Source organism: Colletotrichum destructivum, chromosome 11, assembly GCF_034447905.1.
Source record: "Colletotrichum destructivum chromosome 11, complete sequence".
Taxonomy (NCBI): domain Eukaryota; kingdom Fungi; phylum Ascomycota; class Sordariomycetes; order Glomerellales; family Glomerellaceae; genus Colletotrichum; species Colletotrichum destructivum.
This window is the reverse complement of record NC_085906.1, coordinates 1,198,713-1,223,105: the sequence shown is the minus strand read 5'-3', so window position 1 is coordinate 1,223,105 and position 24,393 is coordinate 1,198,713. Positions and strand designations below refer to the sequence as shown.

At 54.4% G+C, this 24,393-nt stretch overlaps 4 protein-coding genes across 4 annotated transcripts; 3 read left to right on the top strand and 1 right to left on the bottom strand.

Annotated features, from left to right (window-relative positions):
* The first annotated feature begins 84 nt into the window (after nucleotides 1-84).
* CDEST_15453 (Putative PD-(D/E)XK nuclease) lies at nucleotides 85-2,503 on the top strand. The gene is made up of 3 exons (XM_062931609.1): nucleotides 85-965; nucleotides 1,041-1,270; nucleotides 1,366-2,503. The coding sequence occupies exons 1-3, from the start codon at nucleotides 249-251 to the stop codon at nucleotides 1,892-1,894; spliced, it is 1,476 nt and encodes a 491-aa protein (XP_062787660.1). The 5' UTR covers nucleotides 85-248; the 3' UTR covers nucleotides 1,895-2,503.
* Nucleotides 2,504-14,527: 12,024 nt separating this feature from the next.
* Nucleotides 14,528-16,058, top strand: CDEST_15452 (uncharacterized protein). Its single transcript, XM_062931608.1, has 4 exons — nucleotides 14,528-15,003; nucleotides 15,054-15,139; nucleotides 15,192-15,571; nucleotides 15,632-16,058. Exons 1-4 carry the CDS (start codon nucleotides 14,703-14,705, stop codon nucleotides 15,993-15,995), a joined length of 1,131 nt encoding a protein of 376 aa, XP_062787659.1. The 5' UTR covers nucleotides 14,528-14,702; the 3' UTR covers nucleotides 15,996-16,058.
* A 5,441-nt stretch (nucleotides 16,059-21,499) lies between these two features.
* On the bottom strand, nucleotides 21,500-22,420 carry CDEST_15451 (uncharacterized protein; the record flags this gene model as incomplete). Its single annotated transcript, XM_062931607.1, has 1 exon — nucleotides 21,500-22,420. One exon carries the CDS (start codon nucleotides 22,418-22,420, stop codon nucleotides 21,500-21,502), a length of 921 nt encoding a protein of 306 aa, XP_062787658.1.
* Nucleotides 22,421-22,834: 414 nt separating this feature from the next.
* Nucleotides 22,835-23,356, top strand: CDEST_15450 (uncharacterized protein; the record flags this gene model as incomplete). The annotated part of the gene is made up of 1 exon (XM_062931606.1): nucleotides 22,835-23,356. The coding sequence occupies one exon, from the start codon at nucleotides 22,835-22,837 to the stop codon at nucleotides 23,354-23,356; it is 522 nt and encodes a 173-aa protein (XP_062787657.1).
* Between the last annotated feature and the right edge of the window lie 1,037 nt (nucleotides 23,357-24,393).

The following is a 24,393-nucleotide window of genomic DNA, read 5'->3' as shown; positions in this document are numbered from 1 at the left end:
TCATCATTTCCCCAGGAAGACAAGGACGTAAGCCCTGTCCCCCCGTCAGAATCAGCTGTCATTGTCGGGCCAACACAACGTACCGCTCTCAAGTCTCAACCAACCTAGAAAAGAAAAACAGACTGTCACAACCAACTGCACCGCCCAAAGGCCCGTGACGAGTCGAGATCACGACAACCACCACGACCACCAACACCATCACCATTTTGTCGCAGCGCGCAATAGCGGCACCGATCACTACCTGTGGCATGACTTCATCTCCGGAAGTTCTCTGCCAGTTCGTCTCGGCCTGGCTATCTTCCATCCCGCCTTACGACGCCAACAACGAGGGCATCGAAACCAATCCCACCGCATTATCCCCTTTGCCCTCCCCCGAGGGCGAGCCGTGCTCCAAAAAACCACGACTCTCAAGCCCACGAAAAAACGACAACCCTAACGCTCCTTGGGCCTCGAAACCTTTTCCATCGCCCCCCGCCACTACGATAGCTGCCATGGACCCCACCCCGCAGTCCCCACGACAGAAGCGCGGCCGAGATGAGTGCGACGACGACGACGACGACGACGAGAACGGCAATACCAGCGCCAGTACCAGCGGCAACGACGACGATCACAACGGCAATGTTATTCTTGGGCTGCAACACTCGAACCTGGATGAGTCCACACCTCGGGCCGAAAGAGCTGGCCATGCCCAGCTTCCCACCCCTGTACCTCTCCACCTGGCTCAGATTACGTCGTTGGCAGGCACACCCACGCCTTCCATTTCCTCTCATGCGCCGTCCCTGGCATCCCGAACGTCATCTCCAACCAAGCAAATGCGTTTTGCCTCACTAGATGTGACGGGGTACTTGATCAAGAGCTTTTCTACTGATGGGGATACCATGCCCCCTTCTCTGGCCCAAGTGCATCTCCATCTCACCGATATCCAGGAGAAGGTGGCCATCATTCCCGACTACCTGAAAGACGAAGTACTTCTCCCCTCTACTACGCACTGCCGCGCCAAGCTGTTCTTGGAAGATACACTAACCCGCCCTTATATGCAGCTCGGACGCTATCGAATCCGCCCTTTCTCCTTTTACGACCATGATGCCCATCCTACAAGGCAACGGTGGCAGTTTCCAAGTGTCGCCTTTGTCAGAAAAACCATGAGCCGCGCCATAGAGTGTGCTGTTGCTAGAGAACTGGAGAGCTCCTGGAATCAAGACGTACACCGACCCCTCCTGGACTACGTCTTCCGCCCAGATAGGCCTTGTTCACTTGACTTCCGCTACTGGTGCGTTTTCAACGCCCGTTGGCACTTCCCCCCCCCCCCATCGCCTGTTTCTGCTTTGTCCAAGGGAAATCACTGACATGTCGTCAAACCAACAGCAACGCAGCCTCCATAATCCCCCGATTCCGACCCAAGACTGTTCCGTCCAAGATGGTGGACTACTGCGTGCACGTCGTTCCGACCTGTGAAGAGAAGGCTCGAATCGACCAACTGTGCATGTCTCGGCCCGCGGCCTCCATCAATCACACGGACTGGGGTAACCTCAGCGGCGATCCAATCGCCTTGTCCATCGAAACTAAGCGCGATGGTGAGGGATTAGAACAGGCCCTCTCCCAGATTGGGACCTGGCACGCCTGCCAGTGGCGCAGCCTTTTGCACGAGAAGCAGTACGCTTCTTCCGGCATCGAATTCTTGCCAGCCCTCATCGCACAGGGCCACACGTGGTACTTTGTTGCCACGACACGTCAGGATTCCGGTCAGGCATGGCTTTACACCAAGATGGAGGTAGGGACCACCGAGACTCTCATCGGGACTTACCAGATCCTCGTGGCGTTGCAGTATTTGAAATGCTGGATCGAGGATGTTTATTGGCCCGCATTTCGAGCATACATGCTGGCCCTGTTATGAATACGTAAACCTTGCAGTGGACTTGCAGCCGGTGAACGCAGCTATGATGCAGTGTGTCTATCACCTAGACCTAATTAATGGCTGAGCGCCCCCCCCCTTGTTACTGCAGCAGGCGCAGCTTGCTGACCAAAATCGCTGCGCCATTACGCCCCCAGACACCATCATTGGAAGAACAGAGACGCATTGTCATCAGAAGACAAATTAAGTTCAATGTTTCTAATTGACACAGCCTTTCTGGCAGCCTGTTACAGGCTGACAGGTGTGATGGGCTGCGTGACAGCCGGGTTGAAGGCTACGGCAGTGCAGTGTGGCTTCGCGTGACGCTGGGCTGATAGCCAGCGTAAGGGCTGCTGACTTACACGTCTGTTGCGTGTAAGGAAGCAGGATACAAGGGAAGCAAAACAAAGTAAAGGGCAAAGGCAAAAGGCAGGCGTAATCAAATAAGTCTCTCCATAGTTGAACCTTAGGGAAGATTCGCTGTGTGAGACTATTTACTCTATATCCAAGTGGATCTACATTTGATAGCAGTTGATGACTGCTGTTCACACTATTGGCGTGTGACATCTAGTTTAGAATAGACTTCAATTTATCATAATGTGATGAGCACCCTAGGCCTAGGAAGAAGAGATTGAACAGTGGTTGTCTTTTCTAAATCTATCTTTCAACGAGTGTTCGGGTTGAAATACTCTTGAGACCGGTCACGTGCCCTTGGACGTGTGGCTCGTGCAATCCAAAGTGGACCACGAAGCAGTTCTGCTTCACGACGCCTCCAGTGAGCACACTGGATGCTGCTTGAAAAGGCAGTAGGACGATGTGGCAGACCTTCTCGTGGTGTCCGGTGTCAGTAGGAGTGGTGGGTGTGGCGCGGTGCGTCGCGCGCGGTCGAGAACCGCGGCTGGACGGTGCTGTGAAAAGTTTTCATCGGCACTCTCGAACCTACAAACGGACTACGCGATCAACGACCACCGCACCACCCACGCCATTTCCGAAGCCAACAAGCTACATGGGGGATACTGGCGTAAGAAAACCATCCGACTCTTCATTGACTGACGTCAATGAAGAGACAGGACACCCTCCGGCCCATCCGGCTCTGGGCTCGGGAGGCGGACGGGTCGAGCATCTGAAGCATCGGCGCGTCTCCCGGCGAGGGCTTGGGACAAGCCTACGTGCTCTGGTCGAGCGTAATGGAAGTTGTTAAGACCGACGGGTTGACATGGTGTCAGCAGACTTGTTAAGCTTCGAGCACAGGAAAAGCGGCCGGACCGATCCCGAGGACACAGCGCACCGCGATCGAACATCATACGGCAGACATGGGTTGGGTTAGTGGACAGAGTGCGAGTAGCCGTGCCGGCGTGGCGGTTACTCTGCGCCTCTGATCTGCAAGACATGGTCGGCTGCGAGTCGGAGACGAGTCGCGGTAACGGGAAGCTGGACTTGGGGTTGCACCCGGGGTCTCCGGTGGGCCGTAGCACCGTGGTCGTGACCAGAAGGCAGCGGGGGAGTTACGTTCCCAGCTCGTACCTGGGCCGTCGTGAGGAGGGAAAGGACCGGTATGTCGGACGCGTTCCCAGCTCGTACCTGGGCCGCCCTCGGGCGTGGTATCGCCGGTGTGTCCGGTGTACCGAGATGCCACGTCCCTCCGATACGACGTGGTATCGCCGGCGTAGTAGCCCCTGCACTTGAGACCTGCGGAGACGACACGGTGGCTCGAGAGGACGGAGGCGCATGTCGGTCGGCTCAGAGACTGGAGTGCAGTTGCGGCCGGCTTAAGGTGCAAACTCGGACGACGCGACCGTATGGCCCGTACCGGATACGGGGCGGCACCGTCTCGGCTTTGCCCGGGGCCGAGACACTCCTGTGGGAAGGTCTCCTTGCGGAGCAAAAGGCTAACGGGGTCGTTAAGGCACAGCCACGGCCGGCCGAGTGGCTTCCCGGAAGGAGTGGGTTGTTCGGGGCAGGGTGGCTCAAAAATTTCGGCACCTAGGTACCCACTGTTAGTATTTGTTAAGACTATAGAGGGCTCCGGCCCACCACACTATCATTTCTCATCAGCAGCCCACGCGAGCTGAATCTCACGATCATGGCCGTCTCCCTGGATGTAGGGCCATCGATCACGGTTCACGGGGACGCCAGCACATCTCGACGATCGGGACGTGTCCGGAAACCGACCGCAAAGATCAGAGTGGTTGAGCAAGTCAATCGCCAGGACAATGCTGAGCTTAAAGAAGAGATCAACAAGCTTTCGAATCTCGTCCAGGATCTCCTACGAAGGGATGCTGAGAGGGAACAATTCCTGAAAGACTGTTTGAAGAAGATCGAATCCTTGGAGAGAGAGCTTCAGGAGGAGAAACAGCGTTCAGACCGGGACAATCGTGGTCTAGCAAGGTCCATGCATGCTGTTGGCACAAGACCCAGCGAGGCTCCCCTGAGTCTCCAAGGGCATCCCTTACACATAGCCCAGAACCAGCCGCCCACAGTCCGTTCATACGCGGCAGTGGCGAGCCAACCACTGACCAGAAAACAGGTTGAACCATCGCCAGATAAACAAGCCGCAAAACAAACCGCAAAACTAACCGCACAACAAGCAAACCGTGCGGCCTCGAAAGACCTGCGCGTCTTCGCGCGTTTGCCAGCTGAAAGCCCGCTTCGTAACGAGAAAGCCTACGACATATACATCTTCGTTCGAGAAAAGCTAAGTACCCAAGCCCGGGAAGCTCTCAAGGGGATCGACCATGTCAAGACAGGATTAGCACTCCTACCTTCGTCAGCAGATGGGGCAAAAGTCCTGCTAGACAACAGAGATCAGATTGCTGCCCTTCTCCAGGCGCAAGCGGTCGAGCAGCGCGATACCTGGATTCGAGCCTATATCGCAAACGTCCCTTACACCAGGCATTGCCTGCTAACCAACACTGAGCTGGAAATCACGACCGAGGAGCTCCTTGAAGAGATCCAGGCCACTACGAAACTCAAGCCGGAAAAAGCATACTTCTCCAGGAAAGATGAAGCCGAAAGGCTAGGTACGGTGACAGCCTGGTTCAAGGCGGAAGCCGTAAGGCAACTACCAAGACGCCTCCGTTTGATGGGGGCCAGCGTGTTTGTGAACCTGCAGTTCCCGAAGGAGAAGAGGTCTCCCCAATGCCACCGCTGCGGCGGCTTTCACAACGAACGAACGTGTACCAGAAGGAAGAGATGCCTCAAGTGCAGCTCTCCCTCCCACACGACCGACCAACATCGGGCACCTTGCGGCGGCACTGAGGGTCACGATGGCTGTGACTGCCCCTTTAAATGCCCGTCGTGTAACGGACCCCACGCCGCCTTTGATGCGATGTGCCCTATCAAACCCAAAGTGGTGAAGGGCGTAGTCCAGAGGAGGAACAAGGCACAGCTACGGGCCATTCGAGCCGAGGGAGAAAGATCGTGGAGAACTGCAACCCAGCAGTCGCACCGACACTCCCGCGATGAACGACAAGCGATGGACTGTACCCCAGCAAATGAGACACAGGAGGAGAACGCGGCCATCTAAAACCCTGCAAATCATGCAAGCGAACGTGGGCAGGCGGCCATCTGCCCACGAAACAGCACTGAACCTGGCGTACGCAGCCCAGATTGATATACTCCTACTACAAGAGCCCTCTATCCGCTCGGAGGAGAGGAGGCTCACAAGATTCCACCCAGCTTTTGAGACTTTCACCCCGGTGGATAACTGGACCGAAGACCGGCCCAGGGTGCTTACTTATCTCCGCAGAGGAGTTGGGCTACGAGGCGTACAAATACGGCCTCTACCCGTTCCATCCACAGACCTGCTTTTCCTACGACTCCTCTCAGGAACGCAGGAAGTCCTCACAGTCATCAACGTGTACAACGCCCCTTGTGGCTCATTGCGACACGGCCAGGCTGTCATGGACATCATAGCGGCCTGGCAACCCAAACCCGAGGATCGAGTACTGATCGCGGGGGACTTTAACTTACACCATTGGACATGGCAGCCCGAGGCAACAAGCTCCTTTGACGCGGACAACCTGGTAGAATGGGCAGAAGACGCCAGACTTGTCCTGTTGTCGCCGATAGGTGAGCCTACGCACATAGACGGCAACACGCTAGACTTATGTTGGGGGTCCAGCAACCTCCATGGGGCATCCACCAGCATAGAAACGTCCCTACACACGACATCAGACCACGAATCCCTGCTTACTCGGGTCCCCTTGGCCCCAACCAATTTATCCAGTCCAACCGCGGGAAAGTTCCGGCTTGACACGATGGATGAGAAGCTTTTCCTCGACATGCTGAAGCGAAACCTACAACCTATACGACATATTGCAAGCGACACAAGGGGCCCACAGGCACTAGACCTCCTAGCACAGCGGCTCACGGACTCCCTCGTAGAAGCGCTCACGGCTTCTACAAAGCGCACATTGGGCAGAGGGCCTGGGAGGCCATACTGGAACGAGAGCTGTGCGCGCAAACACCAAGCCTACACGACGAAGAGAGCAACTGTAAAGAGACTTCGCGCCTTGGGGATAGACTGTCGATGGGAGCTAGATGAGGAGGATGCTCTCAGACTGGACTTTCTCCATGAGCTACGCCGCTCGAAGGACACATACTGGAGAGGGAAGATCGCCGCAGCCTCCACAGGCAAAGACGTATTCGAAATGGTCGGGTGGCATAAGGCCACAGGGTCCTTCCAGATCCCACCCCTCCGAGACGAAAATAACCCAGCCACGCTCGTCTCACAAACGAAAGAGAAGCGCGATCTGTTTGCCCGCGTTCTCCTCAGAAGATCTGCCATCTCCGCAGACATATCAGCAGAGACCCCAGCACCTCAGCTGCAGGCCAAACTCCCTTTCCCACAGGTTACGAAAGATGAGGTACAAACTGCAGTTCTCTCTGCGGGAAACACTACCCCTGGGTCTGATGGAATCACTACGGCCGCTCTCAAGACAGCGTGGCCCGTTATTAAGGACACCGTTTTCTCGCTCTATAGTGGATGCATACGCGAGGGCTGGCATCCCACCTGTTTCAAAGAAGCCATCCTAGTCATCCTGCCTAAGCCGGGCAAGAGAGATAGGGCGCTCCCGCGCTCGTATAGACCAATCGCGCTCTTGTCTGTACTTGGAAAAGGCTTGGAGAGGCTTGTCGCAAGAAGGCTTGCCTGGATCACAGTGAAACACCGAGTACTGCACGACCAACAGTTCGGCGCCCTCCCCCTTCGCTCGTGTAGCGACCTCACCGCCGCCGCCATTCACGATATCGAGTGCGCCTGGCAAAGAGGTCTTGTCACCTCTATGCTCACACTCGACGTGAAAGGGGCCTTCGACGCTGTGCTGCCAGGGAGGCTGATCCGACGCCTCCGATGCCAAGGATGGCCGGAGAACCTCGTGCAGTGGGTCTCGAGCTTTGTCCTTGGGAGAAGAGCAAGAATAAGGCTAGACGGGGAGATGGGAGACGTCTTCGACCTCGAGTGTGGGTTACCACAGGGCTCGCCTGTGTCCCCCATCCTCTTCATGCTCCACATCGAACCCCTATTTAAGCTGGGCACTTCCCGTCCAGGAGGGAAGCGGTCCCGATTTGGCTATGCCGACGACATTGCTATCCTGGCGAGCTCAACTTCACTAGAGGACAACTGTGTCCTGCTAGCCAAAGAATGGGAAGAAGCTCAAGCATGGGGAGCGTCAGAGGGAGTCACTTTCGACACCGACAAGTCCGAGCTCATCCACTGCACCAGGAGGCACAAAGACGGAAACCCGCCAATCACAGTCACCTTGTTGGATGGAAGACAACATACAGTCCATGCCGCTAACCAAGGGGCCTCCCTACGATGGCTTGGCGTCCACTTCGACCGAAGGCTCACATTCAAGAACCATGTGAGAGACCTCTGCGCCAAAGCCTGCCGAGTGGTTAATGGACTACGGGGACTAGGAACCACTGTCTGGGGTGCGCCGGCACACCTGCTTTGCCACGCTACGATCTCTTGCGTATTGCCCATCCAGTACTATGCTTCCGAGGCATGGTGGCCCGGCAGGAACCGGATCAAGAATGGACACGTCACCTCGAACGGAGTCAACGATCTACTCCGCCAACTTGACACCACGCAAGCCAAAGCTATTAGAGCTGCACTTCCTGTGTACAAGACGACGCCTGCACCGATCCTGCAGCGCGAAGCTGCCCTGCCCCCAGCAGAGGTGATGCTAGATGCAAAGCTTCACAAAGCCTCCGCAAGGATCCATCGCCTTGACGAGCGACACCCCCTCCGAAAGAGACTCAGAGGAAAGCCAGGACCAGACTCAAGGCTCCGACGAATGGCAAATCTCGTAGATAACAACGCTGAATACATCGACCCGCTTGAACTACCACCTTGGGAGCGCTTAACGGACTGGCAAACGGCCCTCAGCATGGTCGGTCACAAGCCTAGGAAGACCAAGGAAGAACTGGCACTTGAGTTCACAGACAGACTGGGAACGTTTTCAAAGCGGGACATTGTAGTCTATACCGACGGTTCCCAAACGACGGACGGTAGCAGAACCTCCGCCGGAGCAGGCTGGGTAGGGTACCAAGCCACACGGCAGATCTTCCGAGGATCCGAACCGCTCGGTCACCAGACGGAGGTCTCTGACGCAGAAGCGCAAGCCGCTTTTCGGGGCCTACTGGAAGCCATGAGGTCTCCCACGGCGCGGATGGCAGACAATGTTCACATCTGCCTCGACAACCTCGCAGTCGCAGCCGGACTCTATTCCCAGAGCGCTGGAAGCAGCCAGGCCAGGTTTAGGGCCTTTAGTGGGCTCTGCGCCTCTTGGGCACAGAGAGAACGGGCAAGCTGGACGATCTCTGGCAGGGTGTACATTTGGTGGTGCCCCGGGCACACGGGTATACCGGGAAACGAGGAAGCAGACGCTCTAGCCAAGGAGGCCTGCAAACAGATGCCAGAATCACAGCCTCAGCCTACACTCGCGCACTTGAAACGGCAGTCTAAAGCAGTCGCTTTCCAAGCTTTCGCTAGGAGATGGCCGTCAATCTGCCCTCGGCAGTATGCCGACCTTGGGATAGTTCCTCATCCCAAGCCCCCCGAACTTCACCTTCCTCGGCATCTGCTGGGAAGGCTATATGCAGCAAGGTCCCATCACGGAGACTTTGCAGCGTACCACGAGAGATTTGACCACCAAGACGCACTGCTCAACTGCAGTTGCGGACGGCGCAAAAGCCCAGTACACTTTTACTTCTGTAAGCGCGGCCGGAAGGCCACGCCTCGCCATCTCCGCCAACGCATGGCGAAAGCAAGCATAGATGTTCTGCTAGGCTCTACGCAGGGAGCTTCTCTTCTGTGCGAATGGATGGAGGCAACCAATTTCTTTTCCGAAATCTGCCCGACTTTCGAACAGGAACGTTAGGTGAAGACGGTGGCCTGTAACATAGCTTAGATTAGCATAGACCATGTCGGCACTGCGCCCGGCACGTCCATCGATACTCCGGACGTTAAATATCATCATCATGAACAGGAACGTTAGGTGAAGACGGCAGCCTGTAAAATAGTTTAGATTAGGATAGACCATGTCGGCATTCCCCGGCACGTCCCTTTTTACTCTGGACGTTAAATACATCATCATCATCATCATCTTCTGCTTCACGACACATAACTAAATAGTCAACAACAGTCAGTTCAAGGTGTGATAAGAAGAAGGTGGGCGGCTCGTTTGGGTAGGCTCGCTTATTAGCTACGTTAAGCCAAAAGAATTACTAACTCTAACCTTGCATTGATGTTTACTATCTTGACCCCTCTATCCTAGCTTTGCTAGACCGAGAGACAGTGACACAGTAGGCCTTACAGTAGGTGTTATAGTTAGCCTTAAGCGCCTAGAAAAGGCTTCACTAAAGGCGTACTCAAGCAGCATGTTACGACCTGTTGAAACTATGTTATCAACTTTCGATTGCCTTACAGGCAGCAGAGCCAGGCGGCAGCGACGGGGATAGAGCGGATCATTGGGAACCCTTGAACCGCAATCGGTACAGTATTGCGCCTTTACTCTAGCAGGGCTTATAACGAGGTCTATTCTAAAAAGCTAGGTTGCCCTGCCCATGCGACAATAAAAAGCAAACCTTCACTTGCACCTAAACTTAGGTGTATATTCACGAATAGTTTCCACGTTGACGATAGTAAACACGGAGCAGCCTCATTCGGCTCTGCAAAGAGATTTCACTCAGGCGCTGCAAATTGCTGTGCTTGGTTCTGGATGTACTGGATTGCGCGCAGCCCAAGTCCAAGTCTTTCGCTCGACAGCGAAATCACCTGCGGTGTTCTTGTGGAGTCCCATACCATGGGCGATCTTGCTCGTGGTTGCCACGTAGCGGTTAGATTCATCCAGTTCAGCATGCCCGTTGACGCTAAATTCAAGGCTCAAGTCACTATCAGATAGTGACACAAGCCACTCCACTCCATTCACTTGACGACACTTTTGGCTTCGTATGTGTATCAGTTTGCCTGTGACTGCACGAGGTCACTTACTCCCTCAGCAGAGACAGGACCGGCTTGCAGTGGCGTTGGCAATAATTGATCACTGAAAACGCAGCGCAGCCGCCAAAGCAAATAAAGCAAATCGGCCCTCATATTTGTTAATTTGCCTCATCGCCGCTAGATCCTTGCTTATTTGGCCCTGTTGATAAATCCATCAAATTAAATGCACGTGACTGCTTGTATTGCCTGATTAGGAAACAACTGAAGCTAAGCACAGGTCTCTAGAGATGTCACGGATGAACTACAAATCCATCGATCCCTGACATTGGTAGAACCCCTCTCTTCAGCCAATTCTTCGTCAGCTGCAGTCGCTCTATACTCTCTGCCTTCATCGAGAGTCTCTGCGACGTCAGCGTTAGTTTCGCTGCACTGAAGGCTCGCTCACAGTCTGACGCCATGGCTGGGATCGCAAAGACGTCAAGGGCTAATTTACTCAACCGAGGGTACTGAGCCTGACGGTCTAGCCACCATCGCGCAGGGTCATCTGTCTCCTCTGGGGCTTGCCTGAGGTACGAGTGAAGCTCGTCAGACGTCGCCCTTGCTTCCTGACTACGACGACTTCTCAGCCACTGTCTGAAGTGGCTGTCTTCTTGGGAAGATGGGGCTAATGAGGAGGCTGACGAAGACGCTAGTGATACGACTGACACATCGTCATCCTTATACCACTTATTGAAGAAGCGCTCCAGCCCCTTTTCCGCACTCCGTACCCATGCCTCTTGGCCATCTCTACCCCATACTTCCTTGAGGTAATTGAAGCCAAAGTAGGGATGGAGAATAATTGAAGCAGCAAAGAGGGGTGACTCAGCAAGAGCTGAGTAATACTTGTTCAGCTTCTGCCAAGCCAGCTCAATAGAAGTCCGAAGATTCACCTGGCACCCCTTCCGAAGACGACGGAACTGCGAAGTGGCTTCAGCCCTTCGCCGGGCCCAGTCAACCTCCACGTGATCCGGAAGAGAGCTCTCGTTGAAGGATCGCCGAGCTGAAGACCTCAGACTACGACTGTTGCGAGTAGGGAGTTGCCGATCCTCCTCCTCCTCATCTTCCTCATCCTCCTGTACAACAATAAGAGCAATCTCGTGATTGTAGTAATTCTTCCACTCCTCGAGGTGTTCAAGGATATACTCCATGCCAGTAATCACCTCCCAAAGGCGTCCATGACCGTCTCCCTTGCCCCATCCCTCCGTTCGTTTTGTCTGGAAAAAGAGGGGCTCCAGGAGGCTCTTGACCTCAACGAGAACAAGCCAATCCTCATCCGTCAAGTGATCAGAGATAGGAATTTGGAGGGATTCCTCGTCGTCGTTGAGACCTGAAAGGTAAGCCCGGATCTCATGCCTCTTCTCGACTGCCCTCTCGATCATTAAGTAGGTCGAATTCCACCTGGTATCATTGTTGAGGATTAACTGTAGCTCTGACGAGCTTCTGTTGAAGAGACAGTAATCAGAACCACCATCAACCTCCTTTGCGACCTTCTTGAAGCGTTCTGACCGTTGTGGAGAGGCGCGGATGAATCTCACGATGTTCCGAAGCTTGCCCACAGGCCCGGTCTTCCTCCAAAGTTTGAGATCTTCCTCATCGCGATGGACTGTCTGGTAGAATTCCGACTCAGCCTCAAAGGTCTCGAAGTCGCTGCCGAAGAGGAGGGACTTGGCCACAAGATTGAGGATGTGACCGTAACAACGCATTCGATGTGCTTTGCAGTCACGTGAAGTCATCCTGGGGTTTATCCGTGGGTAGAAGGAGGCCAAGCAAGTGTCGTTATTCGTAGCGTTGTCGCAGATCACTACTCCCATACGGCTGACTAAGCCCCAATCCCTCACAGTATCTTCGAGGGTGGTCGCAAGGTTGACACCAGAGTGGTTTCCTTGTTGCTGAGTGAAGGCGAGGAGGCGCGATTGGTGCTTCCCCTTCGAGTCAAGGAAGTGAGAAGTGACAGCCATAAAAGCATAAATATTCGGCGATGTCCATAGGTCGAAAGAGAGATGAATCCTTGTAGAGGCTTCGCGGAGTTCAGCCTTGACTGTTGCTCTGCCTCGACTCCATATAGTCTCAAGGTGGTCAGCCATTGAGGTTTTACCCCATGGCACCTGAGCGAATAGATCGACGTTGTGGAAGCGAAGGAGGCGCTGGAGGAAGGTATCGTCGAAGTGGTTGAAAGGAAGGTCTTGACCAACAATCGTAGCAAGGGCGAGATCCCTAATAATAGCGACCTTCGATCGAGGGATACTCGAAGTGGTGAGGCGGGGACGTTGCGAGGGGGGTGGTGTGGCTGTCTCGTCGGAAGAGGGGTCATCCCTGTGCCCATCAATGGGGTCACAAGGGCTAATATGATGGACCCTTTATGAGATTAGTAAGTTGCGAATAGCTTCACGACAATAAAGACTTACCGACGTAGATGCTCTTGAGCAGAGCTGGTGGCGACTGCGGAGAAGAATTCGGGCCGCCCCTTTTCGTCACATCGTTGGCAACACCAGTAGGCTGGCCCAGCTTCGTTGTTGCGACTGAGTTCGACAAGGAAGACTCCATAAGCCCGTACCCAAGTTGTACGGCCTCTTCCACCCTTACGGGCCAGCTGCTCCTCAATGACGAATCGCCGATTCCCCCATAGGATAGGTTGAAGGTCGGAGATGGAGGGATTCGAAGGGAGGGTGGCGGCGCGACTGGTAGCAACTTGGGCTGAGACCCTAGTTGGTGGCTGTCCTAATCTGGTAAGGGCAGTCGCAGTGAGAGGTTCTGACATCTACGAATAGCCTTATCAGTAGACGACTGTACGATAGACAGAAAAAAACATTACCTTGTATGTATGGCAGAGGTGGTAACAGCAACAGGTAGTGACCACAAGGGGATCAAGTAGGAGCTGGGAAGGTAAGGTTGGATAAAGCTAATAATAGAAATACAGCTATTCAAATGGGAAAAACGAACGCCTTATATCGTCAGCGAAGGTTAAGGAAAGAAATTACCGATCAGTAAAGGGATGAAGGGGCTGGTGGGTGAAGTATGGAGGGTGAGGTATATGACAGAGGGAGACTGAAATCCAGCACGCTCATTGGTCAAAGCACCTTAGTCAGAAGTCAAATCAATCAATCCAAATCGGGGGGGTTGGCTTACTTATTTGGGTGGTCTGAATAGCTTCATTTGCTTGACTTAGTTGGACTTTGCGTTGTTGGCGTTGCTTTGGCGGCTGCGCTGGTAGCCGGAGGTTCGTGGGGCCGGACTGTTGCTGCGTCACAGCGCTCGGGCGTACAGTCTGTATTACAAGCAGCAGTAAGGTCTTCCGGAAGGACCTCAACTACTATACAGCTGCGTACAGAGGTAATAGAGGTATCAGAATCACTAGAAGACATCGCAGCATCAATCAAAATAGTAGTAATAGTTAGTAATAACAGGTAAGAGAGCATAGGGGTCAATGACGTATCGTCAAGTACCCCTTTGAATGCGGGGTAATAATGGGTAAATAGTGGGTATTTTGAGCCTTGGCAAAAATGGAGCTATCTGGCACTCGATGGGATAGCACTAACGAATTTGTGGCTTCCAACCAAACCGACACTTCTAGCTCCCTTTAGCTCCAGCCAAAATCTCAAACGGCCTTACGAAGTTGCTAAGAGCTATGAACAGCTGGATCTGGTCCTTAGTCAGTGACGGTATGGCTCGAAGAATAACTTGGCAAGGACGATACAGGTGCTGCAAAGAGGCGATAAGCTTTGAGCAAATGACAGCAAGTCTTGGCGATCGAATAAAAAGAGTCTCATGCCGCAAACGCCGAAATTCAAACCGAAATCCACATTCCGGAACAAAAGAATGAAGTACGCCAGAGCTTCTCCTATAAAGGATTGGGTCTGCATTTGTGAGCACCTCAGCAAGGCACCGTTTGTAGGTGCGAGGCGCTGGAGTGACGTCCTAGGCACTGATTGGAAGCCGCATCCGGTTCGAAAAGGCAAACAAGTATCTAGATTCATGCGGCGTGCGCAGCAATCCAAGACAAATCCGTCTCGAACTGTCTCAACAGGTTTTGTCAATTTAAGGTGATTTATTGCTGTGGTACCCCACCTTGAATGCAACTCAGACTTACCTTACCTGGCTGGCTTTTTCTTCTCATTTTCGCCCCCCCCCCCCCCCCCCCCCCCTCCTTTACCTTTTTTCTTGATTCCCGTCAATTAAAGCCTGTCGCCTTTGGAATCCCAACATGACCTGAGACGTTTAGTCACTCTTAATCTGATCGATTCTTCCATACATACCCAAATTGGAAGGCCTGTCTACCCTGTCCGCTGTTCGCCACCTTGGTTCTCAGCCCTCACGCCCACCCAGACCATGAGCAATATAAAGCTGTCGGTCGGTACGCTCGGCCCATCATCGCGGTCTCTACCCACCGATACCAGGAAGCCAATCGTTATTGGGATTGCGTCAATGTTCATATGCCTCGTCACCTTCTTTATGGCCGTTCGAGTCTACATCAGAGGTTATGCCCTGAGAGCATGGGGCCTAGATGATTCGATGTATATGTGGTCTTGCGTAAGTACACAAGCCTCGCGCCTGATTTTTATTATGGACGATCATGCACTGATGAAAAAGAAGGTCCTCGTCATTGCTTTGTGTGCAACGGCAATATGCAGTGGGTCACGCTGACACCCGTTTTTCGTAGCTCGAGAATTCTGCTTACAGATTTTCTTCCACTAGATGCTTTATACGGATCGCTTGGTGAACATGCGTGGAATACCACACTTACCCAGTTCAAAATCAATAATCAAGTAAGATATCAATTCCCCTTGGAAAACATTGCTATGGCTTTTCAATTAACAGGAGTTCCAGTTTTTGGTCGCCTTCGTTCTTATGTATCAAGTAACCTTTACTTGCGTCAAAGTGACATTCCTCTTGCAGTACCGTCGGGCCTTTGCCTTGCCTTACATGAAGCGCTTTTGCGAAATATTCTTGGGGTTTGTATTTTTGACCCTGATCGCAACGCTGATTAGTGGCGGCATGGTCTTAAGAGTGCTTCTGCAACCTGTATATTCGCCAGGCGGAGAAGGTTCGAGTTTCCTGACTTACGGTTACATTAACGCTGCTATTAATCTTGTGACGAATGTCACAATCTTCATCCTGCCCTTGACGTTAGTATCTCGGTTAAATGTTGGAACGACGCAAAAGATCGGCTTAATAATGGGCTTTGGGGTCGGTATTTTGTAAGTGAATCCTTGCAGCGATTTTCTTAATATAGATGTAGACCTACTTACGAAAATCAGCACCAGCGTCATCTCAATCTTGAGAATTGCCAGCCTACGTTTGGGCCTTGACGCCGTCGATATCAACTACCAAAGTGTTCCACTGGCTTTGTTGAGTCTGGCCGAACCAGCGTCTGCGATTATCTGCGCTTGCGTGCCACTTCTCCGACCACTCTTGGTTCAGGCGAGGATGGCTCGATTAGGGAACAACAGCTCACGCAGACCCCTTTCAGGATTGACCAACGATGTGGGTGGTCGAAGGGACGTAGCAACCAGCATGCCTCCGCCATCGCCAACAAGTCCGACAACACCACAGATGGCTGACATCCGCGATGTTTGCGGGAATATCCATGGAGATATGGAAGGATATCTGTCGGAACATTAGCTGTCCGGCCGCCGGCCGGATGACTCGTGTGCCCGAAAGGCTACATATCGGCCTCTAACGGCCGTGGCAATAACCTCCCTTTGTATTCCACTCACTAAGCAATATCATAAGTAGACCAATATAACGAGTCTTCGTTGCTTCACCTCGCCGTATATACGGATACCTGGTATAGTTACCAACAGAAGCTCATTGACAAGGAACATGCTCCGACACTGACCCGGAGCTGGGCCGCCGTCACGGCCTCGGCACCAGGTACAGCTCCAGACCCCCACCGGGCTCCGACCCGCCCGCAGGCCAAACCCCAGACAAAATCCCAGGCCCCACCCCAGCCCCAACCCCAGCCGAAAGAGGACCTCCGGGTCTTCGCCCGCATCTCGGAGGAGGGTCTGTCGGCTGCCCGAAAGAACGCCCCTTTTGCCCTCCGCCAGACAGTTTGCCGGACCTTTGGCCTCCAACTGGCAGATATCCCTCACATCTACCACATTGCGACCGGATACTCACTAAGGCCATCAAACAAGCAGATCCAGCAAGGCCTCCTGGCAGACAAGCAAAAACTAGCGGGCTGCTTAGGGGCTTACAAGATAGAGACCCCTATAAAGTGGTTTACCTACGTCGTCCCGCGCTGCCCAGCCAAACTGTGGAGCGTTGACGGGGACGCCCTGGACCCAACCATCTTGATCGAAGATGAGGTCTTTGCCCAGACAAGACAGAAACCCACTCGGGCCCGGCAATCCCGCCTTGGGCCGAACCCCATTACGAACGAAGTCTCTTGGGTGATCTCATTCCTAACAGAGGTACAACCCTTTAGACTGTTCAACCAAAGTAGCAGGTCCCAACTCATTCAGAAGAGGAAGATGCTCATCAGACACGACCCTGGCTGCCAGGGCTACCACTCAAACAGCTTCTGCAACCGACGGCCGCTCTGCAACAACTGCAGCAGACCTACAGACTCGCACGAGACTGGGCCCTGTACAGCTAAACCTAAGTGTGCGAACTGTTGCGGCCCGTTCCAGGCTAGCCACAAGAATTGTCCAGCTAGGCCTATGACGATGAACGGCATCCCTGCCCTCCCAGACCGGAAGGAGCGGGCCCGGATCCGCAAGGTTGGACAGAAGGCCTATGACGCCCTCTATGAGGCCAGTCTAAGCGCCTCTCAGAACAGCATACAACAGCCTGGGGACCTCCCCCCCTCCGACCAGGATCAACCGCTCGGCTCCAAGCGGCCACGCAAAAGGACACCTTCCGAGAGCTCAATTGTGTGCCTCGGGGACAGGGACACCGATAGTAGCAGCATGAGTGAGGATGAGCCCGAGGATGCTGAGGACCCTCCCCAGACTAACCAGACTAACCGCGCTATCCTACCTCTCTTGAGCAGGAGTCAGAGGGTAGCCCAGAAACCGGACTACAACGTTGCTAATGCCTACACCCACCTGGAACTCGACTCGGAGACGTAGGCCGAAGCAGGCCTCTCCACAGGTGCTACGCATAGCTCAGTGCAACGTAGGGAAGCAGTCGCCAGCACATACAGCTTTCCTGGAGCTCTGCTGGGCTGAGCTGATCGACATTGTACTGGTCCAGGAACCCTGGATAGGCTATGTTGACAAAATGCAAATCAACACACACCCAGGGTTTGATTCCTACGTCCCAGTGGATTCCTGGAAGGACAGGGAGACCAGACCTAGGGTAATGACCTACATACGGAAAGGGAGGAAGTGGAAGGCCCAGCAGCAGAGGCCCGCACAGACAAGGGACATCTTATGGATCACAGTTAACAACGAAATTACTGTGGTTAACGTATACAGGCAACCAGGAGATCCCCACAGTCACACGACCACAACCCTCCTAGGATACAGGCCGCCAGAAAGAGTCCTTGTGGCAGGGGACGTGAACGCTCATCACTACTCTTGGGAGCCCGGATCGAGGAACAGGAATAGGGGGGACGACATAGCAGACTGGGCAGATGGCCACGGCCTGTCATTCATCGGCGAGACAGGGACTGCGACCCATGCCCAAGGCTATGTACTTGACCTTACCTTCTCGAACATTCCGCTCGCACACGCAGTGGTCAGCCCACACCTTCACCCAGGGGCCGATCATCAAGCAATTGTCTCAACAATCCCGCTTCATAGGCAACGACAACAACAGACAGATCAACCACGGTCACTATCAGTCCCAGACTCGGCCCTACCCCGGTTCAGAGACCTGATCAGAGCAGGAGCCTCGGTCTTACCCACTCTCCAGGACGAACCTACCCCTGCCGATTTGGACACCCAAGCGGAACGACTAGTCGACCTTCTCTCCACGGCTGTCCAGGCTGTAGGAAAGAAACGAGGCAAGCATGGGAAAGGGGCCCCTTGGTGGACGGAGGAGTGCGCAGAAGCTCACCGAACGTACCGCGAGGCCTGCTGCCGACAAGCCCAAGAACTAGAGCAGACCCCACGCCTTGCTACCCTCGAAGAGCAGAAGACCTTCTTGAGTACAGTCAGGAAGGCTAAGCGGGCCTACTGGGCTGCTAAGATCGAAGGAGTTACCTCGGACCAAGACCTCTACAAGATTATGGGCTGGCGAAAGGCTAGCCCAGGGGTAAGAGCCCCCCCTCTGGTAGTGGAGGGTCAGACGATCAACGACACTCGGGGTAAGGCCCAAGCACTCCGAAGAGCCCTCCTACAGAGGTTCAGTGCCCAGGACGATCTGCCCGGAGACCCGTTCGACGTCCCTACAGTCCCTCGACGACGGATACCTTGGCATGATGTCATCAGTAGAGAAGAGCTGAGGGAGGCTACCCTGACAAAGACCACGACCCCTGGCATCGACGGGATCACAACACGGCTGCTGCGGGCTTGCTGGGACCTTATATCTGATCCTGTCAGACAACTGTTCCAAGCCTGTATACAGACGGGCTACTTCCCCCAGCCTTTCCGCAGAGCGGAGGTCGCTATGATCCAGAAGGCAGGGAAAACAGACTTTTCTAAAGCCGGATCCTGGCGGCCAATAGCCCTACTATCTTGTCTTGGGAAAGGTCTCGAGAGGCTGGTAGCCAGAAGAATGTCCTACCTTACCATCCTAGAAGGGGTGACCAGCCCACAACAAATAGGGGCTCTACTTGGCAGATCAGCGGTTGACCTAACCACCTGCCTCGCCCACGACATCGAAATGGCCCTTGACAAAGGGCTCACAGCTACATTGGTGACGATGGACGTCCAAGGGGCTTTTGACTCTGCCCTTCGGAACCGTCTGATTGTCCGGCTACGCCAACAAGGCTGGCCTCACAGCCTGATCAGACTGGTATTCCACTTTGCTTCGAACAGAAGTGCCAGAGTCAGGCTGGAGGACGCAACAACAGAAGACTTCCCCCTGGCTTGCGGGCTGCCCCAGGGCTCCCCGCTGTCTCCTATTCTTTTCCTGCTTTACATCGCAGACATCTTAGCAGAAGACCCGAAGCTTCGGTTCGGGTACGCAGACGACATCGGCCTTCTGGCTATGGGCCCCTCCCTTGAGAGTAATGCTGCGACCCTTGGCCAAGAGATCACACGTATCCTCGACTGGGGAACGGAGAACAAGGTCGCTTTTGACCCAAAGAAGTCCGAGGCTATCCACTTCACAAGGAAACATAATCAGCAAAGAGATCTGCCAGAGATCAAGGCGAGACACCTTAGAATCGTAGCATCAACGAAGCCCATCCGTTGGCTAGGGGTCTGGTTCGACAAGAGGCTCTCTTTCCGACACCATGTTGAAACAAAGCTGGCTGCGGCGACGAAGGCGGCCCAACATCTTAGACACCTGACAAACACAAAAGGCGGGCTCCCGGCCGCCGCTGTACGCAAGGCTGTGATCTCCTGCGTCCTGCCAATCGCCCTGTACGGGGCCGAGACCTGGTATGGAGGCATGACCAAGCCAGCCCCTGGCAGAGCCATCGATAGCGGCCGCAATGTTTCTCTCCCGATAGATGAAGTCAGTACAGGCCAGAAGGGTCTTGCAATCAAGCTCGAAAGGGCCATCACAACGGCAGCAAGGGCTATCCTGCCGGCCTGGAAAACAACCCCGACGCGCAGCCTCCTTAGGGATGCTGGACTACCACCAAGCAAGGTGGCTCTAGAAGGAGTCCGCCTACGCTTTGCAGCACGTCTAAAGAAGGTTGACCTACAACACCCTCTTGTCCCGAGGCTCTCCCAACGAGGGCGGCAGCAGACGAAGCTCCAACGGACTGCAGACCTTGCACCAAAATGCCCGAGACCAGCACTCATCCAACCGCACCAAAGCGTTCCAGGCCTGGCTAAAGACCGTACCAGACAGCCATATGGTTGTCTTTTCAGATGGCTCCAAAGCGACGAACGGAGCCACAGGATATGGGTTTGTCATCTACCGCAGCAACAGGCGCGTGGCCCAGGGCTGCGGCCGACTCGGTCTAGCAGAGGTGTTCGACGCTGAGGCTGAAGGGGCGAGGATAGGACTCCGGCGGGCCCTCTTAACCGCCCAAGGCCAGCCTATACACATCTGCATCGACAACACCAGTGTCATCCAAGGAATACGGGGCGAGGCCCCAGACACCTCGCAAGCAGCGGTTCTCGAGATCCAAGCTGCTGCTAGGATATACAACATCCACACCCACTGGGCGCCAGGGCACCAGGGGATTAAGGGCAACGAAGAGGCGGACCGGCTAGCCAAGGAGGGCACAGCGCTGCCGGTCCCGCTAGGCCAACTAGCTACGCTCTCCGGGATCAAATGGCTTGGCAGAGAGCGATTGCGAAACCAGTACAGACAGTGGTGGGGTAAAGAGGCGACCGAACGGTACACCCAGCTTGGACTGAGGCTACACTTCTCCTGCCCTCCCGAACTCGCCCTACCACGGAGCACCCTTCATCACCTCTTAGCGGCCCGGTCGGGCCACGGGGACTTTGAACACTATCACCGACGCTTTAACCACACCGAAGCTTTGCTAACCTGCTCCTGCGGGGAGGCAAAAGACGTAGATCATCTGGTCTACTGCCCAGCGACCTTGGCGAGGAGGCAGCAGTGGCCCACCCTCTACCCATCTGGTCCGCTCGACCCCATCGGACCTGTGGGATCCCTCGAACGATACTTCAAGGGACTAATGACTGACCCAAAAGGCTTTGAGGCCTTCCTGCGCGTGACAAACTTCTTCCGGAAGATCTGCCCACGCTACTAGGGAACGGGCTTCGGCACGGGATCTAGACAGCCAACACAACCCTCATAGGGAATAGACGGGAAGCAATGAATCTGGGGAACCAGCGGGAACCAGGGGCAGATAGAACGCATAGTAGCCATCAGGCAGGATTTGGAGGACGAAAGGAAGGGCGATGTATGAAGTACATAGTCCTAGCCCACGGCTCTCCACGCCACATACCCTTCGGGAGGTCTGCGACAAGGGTTCCACCCTTACCGCCATGGCGTTAAATACAACAACAACAACAACATCTTGGAACGGCGGTGGCAAAGCTTTACTCTAGCACGCTGTTCCTTCCTTGCTGGCGATAAACGACTACCTAGGACGGCTCGCACGTGCATCTGGGTGCATTTGTGATGCCTGCAACGGTCGATGTGATTAGTGTCGTCGCATCGGGCGGTCCAGAAGAGGCATCAGAGGGAACTTCAGAAGGCACATCGAAAGGGACACTACCAGTGGCGCCGCCAGTGTTCTCCACCAACGTTGTCGGGTCAACATTGGTCTCTGAAGGGTCCAGGGAGGCGTTGGCAGTGGTCGATGTTGCCTGAACGGATTCAAGGTCAGATCCGAGCAGTGATGAGGGGATCCCAGAACCTTCCGTCTCAGGACCGGTGATCCCGGAACCTTCCGTCTCAGCACCGGTAGAGAAATAGGATGACGGCGGTTGAGTTTCCACCGAGGGAATGGGAAATGCCGAGGCGTCCTCAGTCCCAGAAGTGGGAAGACTAGTCACGGCCGTGGATGGAGTGCCGTCCCACGGACCGCCTGTTGTGCTGGTAGCGCCTGACGACGGATAGGCGGCCGTCGCAGTGCTCGAGTCCAGGCATGTCCGAGCCATCGCCAAGGAGAGCGGTGCAGCTGATTGCGATCCGTCCGGCGGCAGAAGCCTGATCATCTGGCAGCTGGGCCCGTCAACATTGCCACACAGAAAAGTCACCTTGGCATAGGTGCCGGCAAGGTCCGCCGGCAACGAGATGGCCTGCAACATGTTGGAATCGCAGGCATCGGACGAGTTGGTGATGTTCACGTGCCGGGACAGAAGGACTTCACTCTGCTGGCCCAGAAAGTAAATGTGTGCCTCAGGGCATGCCGCTGCGTCTTCAGGCGTTTCAAAGAATTCTAGGGCACCGAGCTTCATCGCGGGACCCCTCCAGCACTCCTCCTCAGCACCATCCGCCAGAGCGTAAATCACCGGGAAAGTAGTAAAAGCACTAATTGAAACAAGAGCAGACCACTTCATTACTGAGAAAGGATTAAATCTCTGGGCGTAGTCTCTAGCCTTATATACAGCTCTATTGAGACGGCTATTGCGGGTTTGTCACCGGGGTTATGTCTTTTTGGTGCCGTCGTCATTCACGAGGGACCTAGGACCGGACAGTAGACATGCCGAGTGTTACATTATGCTTTACGAGAAGCTTATGAGCTTTTTACAGCGTTTATCAAACGAACAAGGTGTGACGCGTAATGGGATGGAAATACGCTGACCAACGCGTATGGCGAGGATGTAATACAACATCTTGATCCTTGTACCAGAAGCCTCCCCCGCGCGTTTTCCACGACGCCTTTGTACATAAACCAACAGGCCGTCTCGCCCGGTGGATCGAATTGTGATCCAGGCATCTGAAGACAAACAGAACACTCATTACCTCGTGGGATGAACACTCAAGCACAGTCCTTGACGCCTACGGGCTCATACTCGGGCGAAACGCTCGTCGGCCACGAGTCCCCGCCGGCTTCATGGTCCCCCAGTTACAGTGTCGCGTCGACACTTGCAGATACACCGGGGCATGGTCCCGAGACGGGTCACGAAGATGTGGAGTCGACGGGGCCGGCAGCTGTCCGTGCGTGGCAAAGGTCATCCTTCGTTGGCCATGCACCACCGTCCGAAGCTCTTGACACCGATGGCTTCGGCATCCGCCCAGACACGGCAAACACTACTTCAACTACTTCGACAGTGGAAGAACAGCGTCGGGAGCTCTCTTTGACTCCCAGAACCTCAACCTCAGACATTACTCTAGTCGGTTCCCCCACCAATTCGTGGTCCTCCGGCCAAACGACGATTGCTTTATCACCTGAGGGTGATTTGATTGAGGCCATGAGAGGTCACCACGAAGACCAGGATGAGATTTCCTGTCGCGCCGGAGTCTCAGTACCTGCCGCAATTCCGAGGTCCTAACCAGGTAGAGGCTGCTCTTTAATCTCGGCAGCTGCTCTTGAGTCTCGGCAGCTGCTCTTGAGTCTCGGCAGCTGCTCTTGAGTCTCGGCATAGGGCCGGATTGGCATGACGGGCCGCATTCTTATGCAGCGGCGGCTTCGGTGCTTTTGTTCCGGGTTATTCGTAGCAAAAGAACTGGGAAGTTGGCGCAGGCATAACACTGAATGAGAGATACTGTCCTGGATCCACTGCAATATAGATTTCACCTTTCCAGTTGGGCCATGCCCCTACCATTAATCAGAAAGAATCCTCGCTTCTCTTACCCTTCATTGCCGCGCCTATGCCTCGTCGACTACTACGGCCGATCCTCGACCCCGCAGGATACTGGAAGTCAACTGCAGAACTACAGCATACACCGCATCAAGTCGGCCCGAACATGGGCTGAAATAGGAACAAACAAGACGACGGGGTAATTGGCATCTTCTCACCAAGTGAATACAGCGTTAGCTACCAGTGGGCATTCAGCGGCCCAACCCCAATGCAGTTCGGAGTCGATCCCGTATACGTCTAAGTGGGCCTGCCATCGGATGCTGTCACACCTGAGAATGAGTGTCACAGGCTGGTTCCGCACAGAGTGGTAGAGTCGCCGATGGCCTGATCTCAGTCCCTTTGTTGAGGCGCTATTGGACCACCGGTGACCCCCCCGATGGGCCTCACCCCCAGCCCCTACCTCCTATCCTGACCCTAGTCACCTCGTGCAGCCCATGGGTCGCCCGGCCCTGACAATGAGATAACGGGGTATGCCATACACGACAGGTTGACATAAATCCCCTTGATGGGATTGCCTGAAGTGCCTGAAACTTGACATGAAGTTTTCACATTTAGTCTGTCGCAAAATAGAAGAATGTAAGGGAAAGGGAATTCTAGACGAGCAGTGTTTGCAGGTTATATTGCTGTATCTTGTCCCCAATCCTTAGTGACCGTCCCGTGACTGATGCATAATGCAGCTGTGTCGGAGCGCACCCTCGCTGTGACCTTTCCTATCCTTTTGACTAGCC